The sequence below is a fragment of the Motacilla alba genome, chromosome 1 (assembly GCF_015832195.1).
Source record: "Motacilla alba alba isolate MOTALB_02 chromosome 1, Motacilla_alba_V1.0_pri, whole genome shotgun sequence".
Taxonomy (NCBI): domain Eukaryota; kingdom Metazoa; phylum Chordata; class Aves; order Passeriformes; family Motacillidae; genus Motacilla; species Motacilla alba.
The window spans coordinates 89,937,716-89,956,583 of NC_052016.1; the positions used below are offsets into that span (position 1 = coordinate 89,937,716).

General features: G+C 39.4%; 1 protein-coding gene across 1 annotated transcript in view; it reads left to right on the forward strand.

Moving 5' to 3' along the window:
* DHRSX (dehydrogenase/reductase X-linked) overlaps window positions 1-18,868 on the forward strand; it is a 164,384-nt gene that overhangs the window by 90,130 nt on the left and 55,386 nt on the right. Inside the window, exon 4 of the mRNA XM_038156179.1 lies at window positions 14,217-14,318. Coding sequence (XP_038012107.1) covers window positions 14,217-14,318 — 102 coding nt within the window. The remainder of the gene's footprint in view (window positions 1-14,216; window positions 14,319-18,868) is intronic.

Here is an 18,868-nt window from a genome sequence, read left to right on the forward strand (position 1 = left end):
TGCCAGAAATTAAATTACCAACAGCCAAAGGTCTGAAAAAGTGGAAAAATTAAATAGAGATAAATCACAGAGAGCTGATGGCCGCCATCCAAGTTGTCTGAAAGAACCAAACAACAAAGCAGCCAAGCTGCTAACCCAAATATATAATTTACCATTAAATTAGCACTCTACCTACCTATTAGAAATGTGCTGTTCCAGAGCTTTATACATGGCAAACCAAATTTACTTTGGCCCCCCAAAATAAAAGCTGAGGGAATCTGTGTCACTCCTATGAAGTAACCAGAGGAAGCACAAGTGATGCCAGGGCTGGGTGGTTGCTCCAAGTCTCACAGCAGCCCTATTCGCTTTTTTCCCAGGCAGAGCTGGCATGTTTTCCCAGGTGGGCATCAGCTCATCTGCTCTACCCTTCTCTGGATAAGAGAGGGAGGGAAGGAAGGATACCCTTCCTAGCACCAGGGTGGGTTATACAATGCTTTCTGTGGCATTGGAGGCCAAATTCAGTCTTTTACAGATGTAGAGCTGAACCATAAACACAGGCTTATGGAGGCATTTTGGTGGGTGAGAACTTGCTAAAAGCAGGCAGTGTGGGTTTTATGTTATGACTTGCAACACTAAATTTTTGCATCACAGACTTTTGATCTTGCAGCACTATTAATCTGGAGCTCTGCAGCGATTCAAAATGTATTCAAACAGTACCATTCAGATCCAGACCTGCTGTTAAAGATTGTCTGCTAGAATCTCATGCTCGAATGAATAAAAGTTAATACCTGATTTTTTTTCCCCAATATGTGTGTGTGAGGTTATCTTCCCCAAAAATACTAGTTTATTAACATGCTGAAGTCCAAAACCTTTATGTTCTCAGATCCAGTATCCTGCCAGGTGCAGATCTCTAATTCCCTTCTTCATAGTGTCAGGATCACAGTTTTCACTGAATTTGGAATAGTAGTCTATGGTGAGGAGAATTTCTAGCTTTTTCATTAAGTAAATGCCAATAATACATCAGAAAGCATAGGAAGAATAATTTCATACATTATTAATTCCCTACAGAGGATGCAAAATTTAAAAAGAGGTTTGTTTTTCTGTGTTTATTTTTCTTGGGTTAGAGAATGGGGAAAAATCCATTTTAACTGTATTGAGTTATACTTGGCAATGAGCAGACTAATGAGAATCCATTTTCTCCCTCACCTCTCTTAAAGGCTTTGCCCTGAAGGGTGTACACCAAAGGGAAAAAACAGTGCTGTGACTTTGCCTTTTAAAAGACAGACCATTCTAATGCTGATCTCCTCCCCACTAAGGAGAGAGCAGGCGTGCATAGAAATAGATTCATGCACTTCTTATGTGTCTAACTGTGCCATACATCTCTTTTCACCAATTCAGTGAGCTTGGCTGCCTTCACTGTAGTACGACTGACACATTGATCCATACCTTGTGTCCCTCCTGAAGATGAGAAATTTGGACCCGGAGAACTATCTCATCAACATCTTTAAAAAATTAGTTTAGCTAATGAAGTACCTCCATAGAGTCCAGAGACTGAATAGGAATGCAAAGACTTACCTGTACAGGTAGTTCTTTTCCTAAAGCTGGTGTAAAGGGCAGTGGAAAAAGACTGTCATGCACAAGTCGGATTTTTGAATAGGAGAAATGCTTCAGTATCCTCTTTTTATTCACCTGGTATCTCCCCCAAGATGCACCTTTAGAAAAAACAGTTTGTTTTATTTTTTTTTAAAGAAAGGGGGTTATAGGCAGTTAAAAGTATCTGTTTCTTTCCTAAATAGTTCCCAAAAGATTATACCTTTTCCAGCCAGACATAGCCTTCCCAGGGTTATTTTTTCTAACAAAAGGAAGAATTTTCACAACATGTCTAATGAAAGTACTTATCAGCATGAGCTAATACTGAACAATACACAGGATGCATATTTCTAAAGGCAAGAAATATACTGATATCCAAAAGTCAGTTTGCCTTCAAGAAGAATGAAAATACCAGAAGCACTGAGCATTGAGATGCTCAGGAGGAGAAGAACCCTGTGGCTCCTCCCTGTCAGCAGCTCTGGCTGACATTGCCTGAAATTCCAGGTCAGCATTAGCAGTGAAGTGCTATGAAAGATAATTGCTTTAAAGCCCCATTATTGATTAGGGACTCCACATTAGAGTGATCATGTTAAAAGTTCTGGAGGACCAGCAAGGGAAGTGAGATGAGAAGAATAACAAAGCAACAAAACAGGATGGGGTGAGGGGTGAGATCTAAAGTTACCTAAAGATTAATCCATCTAAAAAAAAAAAAAAAAAAAAAAAACAAAAAAAAAAAAAACCCTGAAGATTTTTTTTTATATGAATACATTCATAAAAAAAAAAAGGCTATTTGTATAGAAGTATAAAGAGACAGAGGTGGGATCCAGTGTACAGGGCAGCTTGTAAAGCAGCAATCAAGGGACTGGTTCTATTCTTAGCATTTTATTCTTCTGCACTTCTTTTTCCTGTCACTTTGCTAGCTTGAAAGATCTCTGCAGCAGATTAGTAGCTGTGAGAGGTGTGTGATTTATAGAGTAGCAGCAAAGCTGCCAGTTCTTACCTGGGATGCATAGCTATTGTGTCATTATTGTAAAAATTATGATGTCTTGCAGTTTGCTTAAGCTCAGTCTCAGTTACATGCATGTACATACACAATTTCACCAAAACCAGCCGCTACAATTATCTTTACTGTCTTTGACTCTTGGGATGTGTTTGTCTATTAATGTGTGCAACAGTATCTCAAATTTTCTCTTGTGAAGTCACAGTTATTTCAGAGGCATTCACAAAAAGGGAGGAATTTAAACACACCCTGCAAGACTTCTTATCTTTTTCCAGCATGAATTTTCTTTGTGTTACAGCTATCTATGAGCCTTTGGCAAGATTCTTCTGGAAGTTCTCACTCTCTCTTTTTTTTTCCCCCAAAGCTTGAGTATGGTGAGTAACACTGAGTCATCTGCACACATTCCCTGCTCTCTGATTTTTTCACCTCTTTTCTGTTTGTTCATTAGTAGTTGAAACTGAACATTAGGATTGCAATCAACTAACTTTTGAGGTTTGTAATGCAGAGGTTTTAATCTGAGTCAGTGTCCCCAAGCTTCTTTTGCAGTCTGTGGAGAGGAATAAACAGTTGTAAGACATGATTCATCTCATCTTAAACTAGATTTGTGAAACAGGTCAGATGAATCATATCTTAGAAGCCCTCTACAGACCTAAGCCTGCTTAAGCATGAAAGAGAAACAGTCTCATGTCAGATCTGAAGAAAAAGAAAAGCCTATGTATGTTGATTCTTGGAGGAGTGGGAAAGGACGACAGCATTGCTCTGCAAGGTTACTGATATTCCCTTACCATAGCCCAGGTAACCCCCCAGGTATAGGCTGGCATGAACCAGGAGCAGCAGCTGCACCAGCAGACCTGTGTGGGTGGAATGAAGTGGGGCAGAGGTGTGAGGGGAGAGCAGACACCCCCCGGCTGAAACCAGGTGAGCTGTGATTAACCTGGCCCTAAATCTGAAGGGGTAGCCCTGGCCTTTTGCAGTTCCCTCACCCCTGCTACCTGCTCCTGTTGCTCTCTGATGCATTTGCTACCTCTGCTGCCACAGGGGAGCAGTGGCTTGATTATCCATGCAAAGAATATCTCCAAATAAAGAGAAAAAAAAAGAAAAGGAAATGGATTGAAGCTGGATCTGAGAGCCCCTCAAGCTTGCCTCATGAGCGCTAAGACTGACATGAGAGGGAAAAGCAGAAAACCTCTGGGAAAAAGGAAGGTAGTCTTTGTCAAAGTAGGTTTTATGGGTAGTTCTCATGTCTAGATGTTGTATTTTTGACAACTCCAAGTTGTTCTTGCCTGGAGCTTAGAAATATTATTCCCTTCTTTTCTATTTTCTTGGACCCTGCAAGGTTTCTATGCTTGCAGTACTACAAAGCAGAGACATTATCAGCCTCTCTGTGGTACCTCAGAGGGTGTGAAGCAGAATATGTGCTGAGGTGTTTTTGTGGTAATACCGAAGCTCATTACAAACATGCTTCTTCACACCAGAGGTTTTTATTCTTGTGGTTTTGAAAAGGTAAGCAAATATTCTCAGAAAATTTTCAGGAAATGTAGCCAATAGGAGATCTGTGTTGCCATCACATAATGATTCTCTGGTATTAAAGTCTGGCCAGGAATCAAAATTTGATGTTATCTATGAAATATCTAGACAGACTAACAAACGTCCTACCAGAAGTGATTTATTTCAGATCTCCAAGTATATACTTGATATTGGCTTATGGAAAGAAGCTCCTGCATGACAGAATAGGACATGCGGGTTGCATTCTGAATTTTGACTGAAATATTTGATAGTTAAATCTAGAATAGCGGGTTACGGGATTTAAATTTTTAAATTAAACTTTAAAAAAATTAAATTTAGAAAAAATTTACAGGACTGAAGGTTACGAGTCAGTTCACATCTCTTGACAATTGTGTCCATGACAGAAGCCAGACCTGCACCACCAATGACCAAGTGGCCCAGCTCAGTCCTACTGTGGGAACTGGGGTATCATCAGCACTAAGCCATTGCAGTCCATAAGCAGTCTTATTGGATTTGGAGATTTGTTATTGTAGCAACTAAAACAAAAAGTCAGTTCTACAAATGTTAAGGCTCTATGAGTGTCTGTAATTAGGGCCCTGTTTTAGCAAACCTCTCACTTTCTGAACAGCCTGTTTTTCATTGAAGCTCGTGTTGATTCTCCCTCCAAAAATGTATGCATTGGGAATGTGAGGGCTTCTTTCACACTAAAAGTTAAATTAATTAGGGAGGTTGAAGGAAGCAAGATTTAGGGGTGTACAGATATGAGCAAGATATCTAATTTGAAGCTGGATTGAATTTGGAAGGATTTGGCTAGCTTGGAGAACACATTTTGAATAAATAAATAAATTTAAATTTCTTGTGAAAAGTAAGCTGTTCATGTAGAAAAAAAATTCTGCAAGTTGAGACAGAAACAGCTCAAGATGAGTGCTGGTGCTTGCTTTAGTCAGGATACTCATCTAATAAAATATTCTGAAGGAAAAGACTACCAACAAAACGTCTCTGGACCTATTTTGCCATCTCTCTTTCATATGCTTTTGTGTATCCTTATATGAGTGATGTGATATTTTAACTTTAAAGCTTTGCAACCCAAGATGCATTGGGAATGTGCAAATCCAGAGCTGAGAAACTGGAAACAAATGACAGCTCCATATACTTGGCAAAAGTACACCAGTTTAAATCAGTTGAGGACTCAGCATAATCTCTAGGAAGAATCATGCTCCTAGCTTTCGCTGAAGTACATTCTCTTTTTGTCATCTTGTATAAGCCTTGCTGACTTTTATCTTCATTAACAGCTTGACTCTGTATTACATCCAAAAAGCTCTTCACTTGAGTTTCAGTCCCGACAGAGAGTGTCAATAGAGGACAATGTGTTGTGTGCATCGCATATGTGCCATGTATTTTTAGGTTTTAAATGAGATAGAAGTCACAGTGTAGAGTTAAGCCATTCCAAGCAGTAAATGCCACCTGAGAAGAAAAAAAACCCATATCTACAACTCACAAAATACTGCAATGAAATTTAATATAAAAATCTGTTCACCAGGGAGCAAGAGGAAAGTATGTCTAGAAGTATACAGAATCAGAGAATAGTTTGGGTTGGAAGAGATTCTTAAAGATCATCCAGACCAATCCCCCTGCAATGAGGGTAATAATAGTAAAGAAGGTATTCTAAACCATCTTCTCTTCTATCCATGTATGATGAATCTCAGAACCTGTGAGCTCTTCCGTCCCTGTGAAGCAGAGAGATTTTACCTGGGCATGTCTTTTTGGTTTTGATCTTTCTGGAGGAAAGAAAGCATGCTTAGCTGTCAACAGGAGGAAGGCTGCCTTCCTCAATCCTCAGAAATAGATATGAGAAGCATTTTCACTGCAACACTTTTTTTTTTCCTTCTGAATATCAGGCTCAGACTGAAATTAATGTGGTCATGGCATTTTCCCACCATTTCTTCACAGGGCTCTAAATGGTCCTATGAAGAGCCAAAGTCATATTTCCTTTCAGCTCATGTGAAGGCACACCCACAGATACTCAAAATGGTGACAGAAGGAGCTTCTGAAACAGTTCTTCAGAGGGGTGAAAACAAAGTCTTCTCATAGCAACAGGGGAGGATAACAGAGGACTATCTCTCCCTACAGTCAGAAAGCTGGGTGATGAGCACCTGAACCCATGAGAAGGAAGCATGTGAGGAAACTTTATATGTTTCTACTGTTGTGTATTTGCTATTCTAAAAAAGCTAAGCCTCTCCAGTGAATAATCTGGAGGAAATTTTACCCATGGGAAGCTGAGATAACCTTTCTCACTCTGAGAGGTGGTTGTAGATCTGAGAGGTGGTTGTAGATCCCACTGCTGCCACCACCTCCCTAGGTTACTTTTCTGACAAACTGATGGCAGCTTACTTCTTTTCAAGCTCTGGCCCCACCGAACAGAAAATGTGAGATAATATACAGAAAAGCACTGCTTGCATGTTTGGAAAACCTAGAGCATGCCATGCCTGTATGAACGGTGCTAAAATGATAGCATGTCTAAATTACATCCCACCTGGTGTTGCAACCAGCAGAGTCACACTTGGGCATTTGTGTTGCTTTAGATGGACTGCTTTTGTACTGCTTTTGCATTGCTGTTAGGGCCAAGCACTCTGGCAATGTGCTTTTGTGAGGCTGTTCAGGAGTCTTTCCTGTGATGAGCTGACATTTTAGCAGTAATGGGAGCTGCTGGTAGTGATGGAACTGGAATATTGTTCTTTTCCTTAAATTTTGTCCATTTTGATTAACAGTCCACAAGAGCTACTGGGGTGTTTCTTGAATATAACAAGTTAAAGGATCACTGTACTAGGCCACACACTTCTCTTGTGGAAGCTAGAAGCAGATAAGGAGACTGTTCAGTTTCTGAAAGCCAACTCGTTTCTTTATTTTACTCTTCCACCTCTGAGAAAGAAAACAGCTCCCAGATGAAGATGTTTTCTCCCATTTCTCTTAGTACAATGGGGTAAAACCCTATGGTTAAGAAATGGCACTACAAAGTGCCTTTATTTTGTAGTAGCTCTTTGAGCAGAAAAAGTGCAAACTTTCATAAAGAAACAACAACAATAGAAAAAAAAAAAACCCTCATGAATTTCCAATATTTGCCTAATGTTATTTCTCTTTATGCTGTAAGACTGATACAGAGCTCTTGTTTCCCTGAACTGGCTGGAGGATGACATATGGAGGCTGTTTACAAAGGCTGACATTAGGCACAGGAAGTTCATCTCTTTATACTGCCTTTAAACTTAGAGGTGCTAGAATGGATGAGTCAGAGAAGAAGCAACTGAATTTGGGTGCTCTTGCTTGCCTGCTGAAAGGCTGTAGACAAATTAGGCTGCCTTAAATTGTGAGCTTATCTTTTAATATAAAAAGTACTCAAATGGTATATCTTTAAATATGCTCACTATGCTGATCTGTGCCACTGCACTCACATGCTTTGACAGATGGATGTCTTCCATTTGTCTTCTTCTTCAGTGTTATATCACAAGTGTCAGCTTGAACAGTAAAGCTGCTCTAGAGTTACCCATGCTTTATAATTTCTGTTAACAGTCTGTGAAAGATCAGTGGTCTGATAAAGGGCCACAAAGTTATTCAGGCTAATAAAATACAGAGAATAATACTGGGAAGAACTTATAAAATGGCCAGCATGCGTTGGTCCAAGGTCACATGTACATGTTTATAATAATTTGAAGGATTAGGAGCTAAAATTCTGCAAATTGCCACCATAACCATGACTGGAATTAAGCATCGCCCAGTATCATGGGTAGGATTGCACATACTAGGATTTTCTGTGTGCTAATCAATTTACTGTTTCACCCCTGTGAATCTTGGCTGCTAACACAGAATGGAGGAGATTACATAGTGCTTGTGGTGTAGAGGCCATAGAGGCCACCAAGTGCATGAAGGCAGGAGCATGGCATAATCAGGAGACACTGTTGAATTTATGTTAGCTGCTTCTCATTGTGCTCAATATGCAGTTGGTTGGAGCATGGCTGGTTTACCTGAAGGATTTTGTTTGGTTTTGTTTACTGAGAAGTCCTTTTACAGTAAGCATTTTATGGTCCTGAATAGCATGCAGTGTTCTGTCATCATGCATGTCTGAGCAGAACTTGCATCACAGCCCTTGTGTGAGCCCCAGACAATGTAGGAAAATTCTGTTAACAAGAGTTATGTTTTGTAGATGGGGACTTTGTGTGCTGCTTCACATACCCAGCTGGCAGAATGATAAACCACAAGTTTGTGCTAGCAGTGTAGAACCACTTTTGCATTTTCCACTTGCAGCAAAGACAGAGTGATGAAAAAAGGAAAGTAGACTCCAGTCAATACTACTTTATGTCTTCTTCTCCTCACAGCTCATGCTCTTTATTTCCTGAGGTTTGCTCCACTTCATTTTCACTTGTCACCTTGCTGACAGAGCTTCCCTAGCTCTGAAGTGCAGCATGTAGCAAATGGTAGGTTTTCGACTCGTCAAGGGTCCTTTCTGACAAACATCTCCATGGCACTGTCCAGATTCTCAGAATCATGTTGTTTAAGTTGTTGTTTCAGATTCTCAGTTGTTTATGAGCAGGATAGCATTTCTTCTTGCTGCTGTGCAGATGCCAAAGTATAACCCCTCTGTGGACATACAGAAACCAGAATGCCATGTACCTGTGAGATCCATTTTTGAAGATGAATACCTGACTAAAATGAACACCATTTTTTATTATCTTGTCTAGGAAGCAGTCCTTGTTCCTTGCTGAAGAAGTAACTCTTCCTTCTGCTGTCTTCAGACACTGGATAGATGGGTGGCAAGTAGGAACAGGCAAAGCAATACTTTCTGTAGTCCTCAGCTCCCCATATTTCTGGGCAGACTTGCAGCTTTCCTTAGAATGTATCCCCTGCGTGTTTTTAACACAAAGACATTGAAAGCATAATAGAAAACTGCTGTGGCATAAGTACTAAAACCAAGTAGACTTTGACTTATTATTTCTGCTGAAGCAGAGCTGTAGCTGTCCATAAAAATTTCAACATGGTGAGTTAGAGCTGAACGCATGAAAAATGGTAGTTGGTAGGTGGCCTTATCTCATCTTAATCTGATCTAAACTATGCCTAAGTGGTGTAGTCTTTGAGGGAATCATAACATTGCATTTTCCTGTGTTCAGATGATCAGTAAACATCTCAGAAGTTACAGTCCCTTACTGAAATACCTGTCCATTCTTTTTTACTTCTGAATTTTCTTTCCATACCAAACTGAAATTTACATTTCATGCTTTTTATGCCCTACGATACAGACACAGAGGAAATGTACAGTCACAGTGAACTATGCTGGTGTGGAAAGCAAAGGAGGGAACACTGGATGTGAGGAAAGAGGTGGTAATAGTGTGAAGACGCAAAAGGACAGAAATGGGGAAGTTGACCCTGAAGGGGAAGCTCAGGGGAGTGTGAGCACTCAGGGGCTGTGTCAGGCTCTCGTAACACTGGGCCTCCTCCTGGATTTTGTGGAGCTCAGGGTGTCAGAAAGCTCTCCAGGAGCTTCCAGATGCCACTCATTCAGGCTCTCTCCTTTTAGTTACCATGACCAAGCAAGAAAGAGGAGTAAAACGCCGGAACAAGCACTGCACATGTGCTCCGTGGTGTCACACGTGGCAGCCAGCGCGGTTTTGTGGGGTCTGTATGGGCCTCATGAGGTGCAGCCAGAAAACATTGTGTTGACTTCCCTGTGGCTGAAAAGTTGCTCCATCGGGCAGATACATGTTTGAAAGAAAGGAATTAGAGAAAGCAGCAATTGTAGCACCATCATATACATATCTATTCATATGTGGTTAATAGCACAAGTAATTCTGGCTGTCTTTTGGGAAATTTTGCTCCATCTGTATTTCATTTGCTAATAACCCACTGACAACTGAGTCATAAAATTACAATAAAAGAATAGAAAAATATTTTTAAGACTGAAAATTTTAGCCAGTGTCTGACAATTATGGATGTACTTACTTTCATTGGAAAAAATATTTAGATAAGAACATGGGACACATCCAGCATGTGTGAAGAAAGAAATATGGGCATGTCTGTCACTACAGAAGTACCTGAAAGAAAGCAGTACATGAAAAGGAGAGATAAAATGGGGTAGAGTTAGAAATTTGAGTATTTCAGTAGCATTAGCTGCAGATATTCTGTATGTAGCTTATTCTGTTTGTATCTTCTACTCTCTATTTTTGTACTTAATAGCATATAGAAAATGACAAGAACTAGGTAGTTTTGAAAACTTATTAGATTCTTATACTCTAAAGTAGAAAGGCCACTATTGTCTTAAAAGACAAGAATTTTGGAATGTTTCAGATTTCTTGCTGTTGATGCACATCTTCTTTTTGCTCATACCTATCCTATGTGGAAAAGCATTGGCATTCTTTCTTCCCTGAAGTAAATCTGGTTAAATTCCTAGTTCACAATCCAGTTTGGCCATTTGCTCACGTTATTAAAACACTGGTCTTTATTAAATAAGGCATTGAAAAAATTGTTTGGCTTAGTATATTTGTGCACGCTTCAAAATAGTCTAAAGACTTACCATTGTTCTTAGCTTCTCAATTTGTAATTCTCCAGTACACTGATAGAAAAAAGCCACCATGGGACGAAGAAGAAACTCAGTTTCTGCTCAAGGCCCTGCCTATGAGTCAGTCAGCACACGGCTCGGAGCCACATTTTGGCAGAGTTTCTCGAGGGGAGCGGCACCTCGGTCAGCGCGGTGCTGCGCCAGCGGATCCGCCTCCCTGGCAAAGAGCTGCCACGCACGAATAATCACCAACGAGGGCTCTGGCCCTGAGAGCAGAAAGAAAAGTTTGGGGGTTGGTTTGTTTGTTTTCCTTTCCAAAACATGTTCTGATCTTTTGGTGGCACATGCTTTACAAACACGGAATGTGATGACATGCTTCCCAAGTAAGCAAGTAAATAAGTTTAGTAATGATAGCCTTGGCCTAGTGTGCCATTAGTCTGGGCACTGTACAGTCATAATGGACGACAGCATTTGTTGTGCAGAACTGAAAAATTAAGGGAGGGGAGATCAGACAGCTGCAGCAAAAACTTAATTATCAGGAAGGATCAGACTTTGTTGGTCAAGCTAAAAAGCACTCTTTTGGCACCATTATCTAACCACCATTCTTGTTGGCAATGCAAGGTCAGATAAGGAAAGAGATTAAAATTGAGCTTAGTGGATGTCTTCAGAGGTCGGCTTTTCTTGCATATGTAGTGGCAATAGAGTCAGTAATGTTGTCAGAGTCCATACTAGTGATGGAGAAGTGGCTGGAGCCTGCACTGTGCCGCAAAATACCACAGCTAATGAAGGCCTAATGCCTCCTGTATCAGGATAAATATCTTTGTATTGAAAGTGACTCTTCCTTTGGTAGTGTGACTGCCTCCTAAGAAGCGGGTCATGCTTTCCCTAATCTCTTTCCTTGATGAGCTGCTTAATGAAGTATAACAACAGCAGAGTCAGCATAAATCTTCATCCAGGTCTTCACTCCACTCATTGTTGCACTAATTATTAATAATTTATTATGACCAGGTTTTGGATATCTGAGCAATTACAGTGCCATTCATGTGGTTTTATACAGCAGCTAGGCCACAGGAGGAATGGCCTGAGCAACACTGACAGAAGTTAATAACTTCTCCATTTCCTTACCATCTCCAGTTGCAGGGCTTCAGTGAAATTAAGGAAAATTGCTGAGCACCTAAAGGTCTGCAGAGAGATCAAGAAAATTGTCCACTTCTATTCATGGAACAGTGTTGTTGAAATGGTATTACTTTAGAGCCACTTTGAAAAAAGTGTATTTACACTATCTTATAAGTGGAATCTAAGAATTCTTGTTTGTTTTTTAATGAAAAAAGGCCACTGAATAATTTATATACATTCACTACGACAATTTCAGAGGACTAATACTGTCTAGGTTCCAAACAGATAAGGATTGTTAAAGCTTCATATTAAGGGAACTAAAGAAACTCTTCTCCTGGAAAGAAATTAAATCACAGTTGTGAATATCTTTTTTTATTTATCTTGTTGTTGTGCCTGCAGGCCTTCCTAATCTCTTACTGTAGTGACATGCCATAAAGAGGCATTTTAGCTCAGAGCCTTTGTAGGGACAGGATGAACATCCCTGATGGACCAGGGAAGAGAGTAAAAGGAAAGGTCTCCTATTACAGCCTGCCCTGGAGCCTATTTATCCCATGGTTTAATCCTCCTCTCAGCGAGGCATTTTTGAAGAACTGTATCTCTTTAATTTCCCCTTCTTTCAAAGGCTGATTTTTTCATAAGAAGAGGTGGGGGAACCCATGTGCAAGGAAGGGGGTGGCTGCTCCTTCCTATGGAGCACAGGGTAGCAGCCCTGGAGCCAGGAGGAGGGAGGACAGCAGGGAGGGGGGAAAACGTGGTGAGCCTCTGAAACCCCAATCCTTTGCTGTGGTGGTCAAAACCATCCTGGAGACGGAGCATCTGTGCAGAGGTTGCCACAGCCTGGGAAATCTGGGAGCTCACTGAAACGAAACAGGCCGATAAGAGCTCACCCTGCAAGGACAAAGTGAACAAGGGGAGATGCTTTGTACAGCCTTTGCCTTCCTCTCTGATGGACCTAGTCACGGAAGGTTGCTCAGTATTGTTTGACTTTCTCAATTTGAAACATCTTTTGCTCTTCCTTGGAAAAGTCACTTTATGGAGAGGTTCAAGCAAATTCACCTCAGAGCCCTAGTGTCTTGGCAGGGTGGAGTTGACAACAGTTGGCTCCCACGGTGACAAGTAGGAAACCAGAAGAGAGACTAATATCTGTGGTAGAGCATCATATAGTGTTCCTTAAAACATAGTCAATGCTGAAACAAACCAAAAGCCTGGCATGCAATATATACTTTTTAAAAGGCTAAAACAGTTGGACAAGGTCATAATTTTCTTTCTTTTTCCCTTTGCAGAGCTTCTAAAGAATTTGAATTGTTTGCGTGGGGACAGCTACTGCTGTTGGCAGGGGGCAGTGCTTCTTTTCATTTCATAACTCTGGTTATAGCTTCATGCAAGGCAAGGCAATCAATGAGGCAGTGCTGTGAGAGCCTGGCTTTGAAAACTGAACAACTGCAGTAGGAGAATTTTAAGACCTGATGGGTTTAAAGCCACTGGGGGATTTAAGTAATATTTTTTATTTTGATTAAATAATTTCTTAGCATTCTAGTGCAGGTCAATGGCTGACTAACACTTTGGACAAAAGAACGGATGCCTGTTTGATATGTGGTTTCTTGGCAATAAAGACATACTGGTATCAAATATATTTTGAGACTGACACCCTGCCCCTTGAGCAATCTTGTTGGTGCAGCTGGATTTCCAGCCCCCTGCCACCCTGCCCTTTGACTGGCATCAGCAGCGTACGCAGGATGCCACCCACAATATTTGTGAGAGCTATGTTCCTCTCAAATCACACTGCCACTGCCAAAGCCAAGGGCCAGCACGACTCTTACCCACATTTAAATGGCATTTTCAAGCTAGGTGACCTGGGTACCAAATGTCCCTGAATGCCATAGAAGCCACAGCATTACTTATGATGTTCTATTTGCTTTTAGTGATCAGTGGAGTTGCTGTGTTCGGGGTGTGCTGCTGCTCGTCTCTCTACTGGCAATAAAGCTGTGTTTTATAAACTATTCCAGCCACATCTACTTAGCATGTAATCTTGGGGAAAAACAAAGGACAGCATATTTGCATCAGGAGTACAGGGAAACCTTGCAGTGTCTGATGTGCCTTCTCCTCTCCCCATTTGATTTCCAGCTGCCATATCCGGATCATCTCAGTGCTGCAGCACTGTAGCTCCTCTTCTTAAATGGCAGCAGTAGTAAAAACAGTAGGACTGATGCATATTTGCTTCATTTGATGCTCTCCTTCACCTCCTGACAGCCACTTTTCCCATATTTGCTCTGTGAAGAATCAATAGTTTAAAAATAGAAATGAAGGGAAGAAGGAGAAAGAAAGAACCTGAGACCAGCTTCACCCAGGACTTTGAAAAATCTGTTTTCTTTTTAAAACTTTTACTCTACTAGTGATGTTATCACAGGAGTCCTTGTTGATGTCTGTGTGTTTTTATATCACTGTAACTGACTTAACTCTCTTTCTTTTTATCTCCTCTCCCAGTGGAGTTTTTATACTGTGATTTGGCTTCCATGAAGTCTATACGGCAATTTGTGCAGCAGTTTAGAGCAAAGAATTGTCCACTCCATGTCCTGGTGAATAATGGTGAGTTCTGTTTTTTTCTTCACATATCTGCAGGGGAAGATGTGACAAATGGAGGTCTTATCTACCACTTCAGATTTCAGATAGATTATCTGAACCATACTGCAGGTTACCATATGCATTAAGTGGTACGTCTTTCTAGAGTTAAATTGCATTTTTTTTGAGAGATTGTTAGGTAAGGAGTCTGAACACCTCAATGCCACACCTGCTCATGTTGTAATTGCAAGTCTGGTTCCTGTGCTGTGATTTTTTAGCTCTCCAGCACTAAAAAGAATGCAATTACATAGGAATCTGAGCATCTCTAAGAAAAATAAGAAAGGGAAGAGAAGCTGTACTTTATGCCAGTAGAAAATCTGTCTTTTCACCTTTATTTACTTTCTCTCCCTTTATGTTTTTCCCTGTATAAACACTTGTTTACTGTGGGTGGCTGATGAGCTGGGCTGGGGGTTTAATCCATCTGAAATATAATCTGCCAAATTATCCAGCAACCTCAGAGAAGTCACTGCATAGATCCAGGTGCTATTGGAAAGCTGTTCATAAAAAAACTGCATCCTCAGTGGTCAGAGCACAAATTAAAGCGACAATATTTATCTTGCATTCAAACAATTATCAAATTAATCTAATTATTTTTAGGGATTTCAGCTTTTGTTATTCACATACTTGCTATCTAATTTTGCATTATAGCCACAATATTTTTGGAAGCCAGCCTGTACAATAATTTTCTTCCAGAAACCATGCATGCTCTGCATGCCCTGTCCTAAAGGGGAATTTTCACCTGTCTATTTAAATAGGGGAAAAACCGACCAGCAACAACTTAGGTTTCTTTTAGAAGTTTGCTGCTGTGATATGCTGCTGTTTTGTTTTCCTAACTATTTACATATTTTTTATTAAGACATCCCAGAGAACATTTTCTGTTTTCCTGTGCACACTTCCATCCTAGTGAGAGCAAATATGCTGTACATAAATGAGTTTGTTATATTCATTGGTGCCTTAACGAGCTCTCAGTAACACAAGTAAATACTGCAATAAAAATTCAAGTGTTTTTTATTTGCTGATTGATACAAAACATTTGTGAAATGTTCAGTTAAACATTCATTTTTCTTTGATTAGTCAAAAAAGCCTACCATTATTATTTTAATCATGCAGTAATTAGAGGTAGATATATAAGCCTAGTTATAGTTAATTAGTGACTAGGTACAAAGTCTTTTCAGATTATTTTTAAACATGCATAAAAGAAACTGTTACACAGATGGGAACAACACTATTTGGAAAAACAGCATTTTATAGGAAAAGGGGTTTTTAATTCTATGCACCCATCAGACATCCCCTGCCCTGCACTAGTTTTCAGCATGAGCAAAGCCAGCATTGTCAGCAGGGGCTTGGAGGCCAGTTGGGGGAAAAATTATGAGGCTGAAGCAACTGGGAAGCCCTCTGGAATATAGGATTTTCTTCTGCCCTAGCTGCTGCTGAATTGGGTCGGATGAAAATTAAATGTGTCTTCTTATCCAAGAAACAAAGTTTTATGAAAATGGATCTCTTAATGTTCTTAATATGTTACAAGACCAAAGAGTCTAAGCCCAAAACTTATTTTAAGAAAGAAGTTTGAGACTAAAAGTTGCCTGTTTCAGTCTATGTATTTGTAACTTGCAAGAAATCCATTTGATTTCACTTATGCTTTTTTACCAAATGCAGTTGGCAAGAGAAATCTGGTTTTTTATAAAATCCTTTTAGAGACTACAATGAAATGAATGGTTCAAGCCATTTTTTTGCCTTAACAGAATCATGTCCAAAGCCCAGGTAAAGAGTTCCAGAGAATTAGGTTTGTCTCTGGCCATTGCCTGGCAATGACTCCACTTCTGAATGTTCTTTCCCATGTATTTTTTCTTTTTTTTTTTTTAAGGTCCTTTTTATTTGCTTTTGTAAATAATCTGTAGCATTTAGTTTTGTTACTAGTGAAGGCGCACTTTTGTTTCATAGTGAAAGCCCAAATGTTTCCTTGCTACATAAGAGGAAAATGGACGTACCCAATAGAAGAGAAGTGGCCTGATGTAAAAACCACCAGTACTGAGCACAATCAAGACAAGTGCTGACATTTGGGCTATCTGGTTGGCTTTTCTTTTTCCATTTCCCTTCCTCTTTCCTCTTTTTTTCTCTTCTTTTTTTTTTTTTTGGTTTTTTTTTGTTTGTTTGTTTTTTTTGTTTTTGTTTCAATGCACTAAGGAGGATGATTCAGTCCACATGGACTGCAGAGCTGGAAGCACTACTCTCTCAAAAGCTTCATCACAGTTGCCTATTCCACTGCCTTTCCCACAGGTTTTGAAAATCAGACTTTGTATGTATCCCATGACTTCTGAATCAAACTATCAGCAAGCTAGTAAAATTTTTTGTTTCTGTCTTCTTAGGTCCAAGCATTTTATTAACAGGGCTTTACTCTTCTGTCACATTTAGTGTAAAAGTGCAAGAACTGTTACACTGAAATTGTTGCACTGCATACTAGCATTATTTAATTGCTTAAAATAAATATTTTAAATAAATTGATATAATCATGTGCATATGTTAGTGAACTTTCCACCTATTATCTCCGTGGATATGTATCCTGTATGTATGTATGTGAAGGTGTATGATATTCATTGAGGACTTGTGCAAACCTGTCAAAAAGCCAAACATTTGAAGATGACTTGATATAAGTTCCAACATTTTACAAGAATGCAAGCTATGAAATTAACATTAAAATATTATTGAAGACAAGGGATTTCATGTAAATTACTGCGAATTCATGTGAATTTCATGTGTAAATTACACATTTACATGTGAATTGCTAAATAAATAATCAAGACTACATGACTGACCTAAGATTGCTATGAAATTCAGCAGTTTTTAAGGTCACTGGAGAGTTTTTAAAAAAATATCTCTTCATCACTTGCTCTCTATCCCTTACCTAATTCAAAGATTCAGTTGGAAATTAAATTACTGCTAAATCCTGAGTTTCTAAGTATTCTTCTAGAGCTAAACAATAACAATGTGAAGGTTTAGGCATCCAGCTAAATGGAGATTAGTGCACTGGTCACCTCCTCTTTTTGTTTTAGCTTATTTTAGCATGTACATTTAACTTTCTAATTTCTAATTTAAAAGGAAAACTTTGGTTGAATGCATGCATTATTTCAGCTGACAAATAAGGGCTTGTTTTTCCATTGCTATGCTTTCTGCATCAGTAATGTGCAGGCTCAGCTCTTTTTCAAAATAAACGAAACATATTAAAAATGCAAATAGAGTATTATATAAACTTTTTAAAAAATATAATGTGCTAGTGCTAGAAAGAGAAAAATGCTATGACATAGAAAACAAATTCATTTTCTGTAGAAAACAAGAGGTAAGCTAAATGGTTGAACTGTCAGCCACAGAAAGAGGGAAGCAGCACAAGCAGTGAAGAAAGCTTTATCTGACAGAAGGTCAGAAGAATGTGTCTTCTAGCCTGCTAATTAGCATTTGGGTGCTAATTTTTAGTTTTGTTTTGGAAAGAACTGTGTCTCTGTACAGCTGAAAAGCATTTAGCAAATTACAGCATGTACACTAGTGTTAATTATTTAATACATTCCTAAAAATGGCATTGCTGTTAAATGCATTAGAAAGTCTGCTCTCTTCTTGTGGTTGAAAAAGGGACAGATACTAAAACACTTTGTAAAATTCCATGACCAGCAGTCACTGTTCCATGCCAGAGATGGTTTTTTCTAGCCTTGAAGGCAGTCATTTTCTCTGTGTGCTAGAACTGTTTCTTAGCACATTGTAGTTAATGTGTTTGCTTGTATGTTGTTTACAGTACCTAATGATCTTAAAACCAACAGAGCCAACACAAAAATCACAAGATATTTAGGAACACCAGGATACTTCTGGATGCCAAACATGCACTGTCTAGCTCATTAACAATGAAATGCCAACTTAGGGATTTCAGGTTATTAGTAGCCTATTGCAGGCAGATTACAGTTAATGTATTTCAGGTTGAAGCCTATCTAGGCCAATTTAAAATCAATATTCCTGAACTGCTAGCTAATTCAGATGATCATATTTGGTACTTTGTGGATCATCTGAGAAATTATCAGTCTATTGAAAGAATGAGAAGTCTGTATAAGCTTACCTCTTCAGTTCCTAGAGCACATTAAAAGCTGTATCAGTAGCTGAGTATGTGAAATGTATATATTTCTTTGTGTTACCTACACACAATCCAACCATGTGCAGGTCAGCCATAATCCTTTGCCAGGCATCCTTTGAAAAGTCCCATAGATTCTGTCATGGTTGATCATATATTAAATTATTCTTGCATTTGAGTATTTGCAGGATCAGACCTTCAGAAGAAAAGTGAAATTCGAGGTCTGGGAACAAGGGCATGTATCAAATGCAAATAATTCTATACATACTTACCTACTCTCAGGTCATATTTATAAGTTGAATTTACTAATAGTTTAACTGTTTGAAATTATCACAGTGAGATCTATGAAAAGGTCCTGTCCCACTGGATTAGGTAAGAGCCAGCTCCCTTGCCTGTAGCAGCTGCAGGG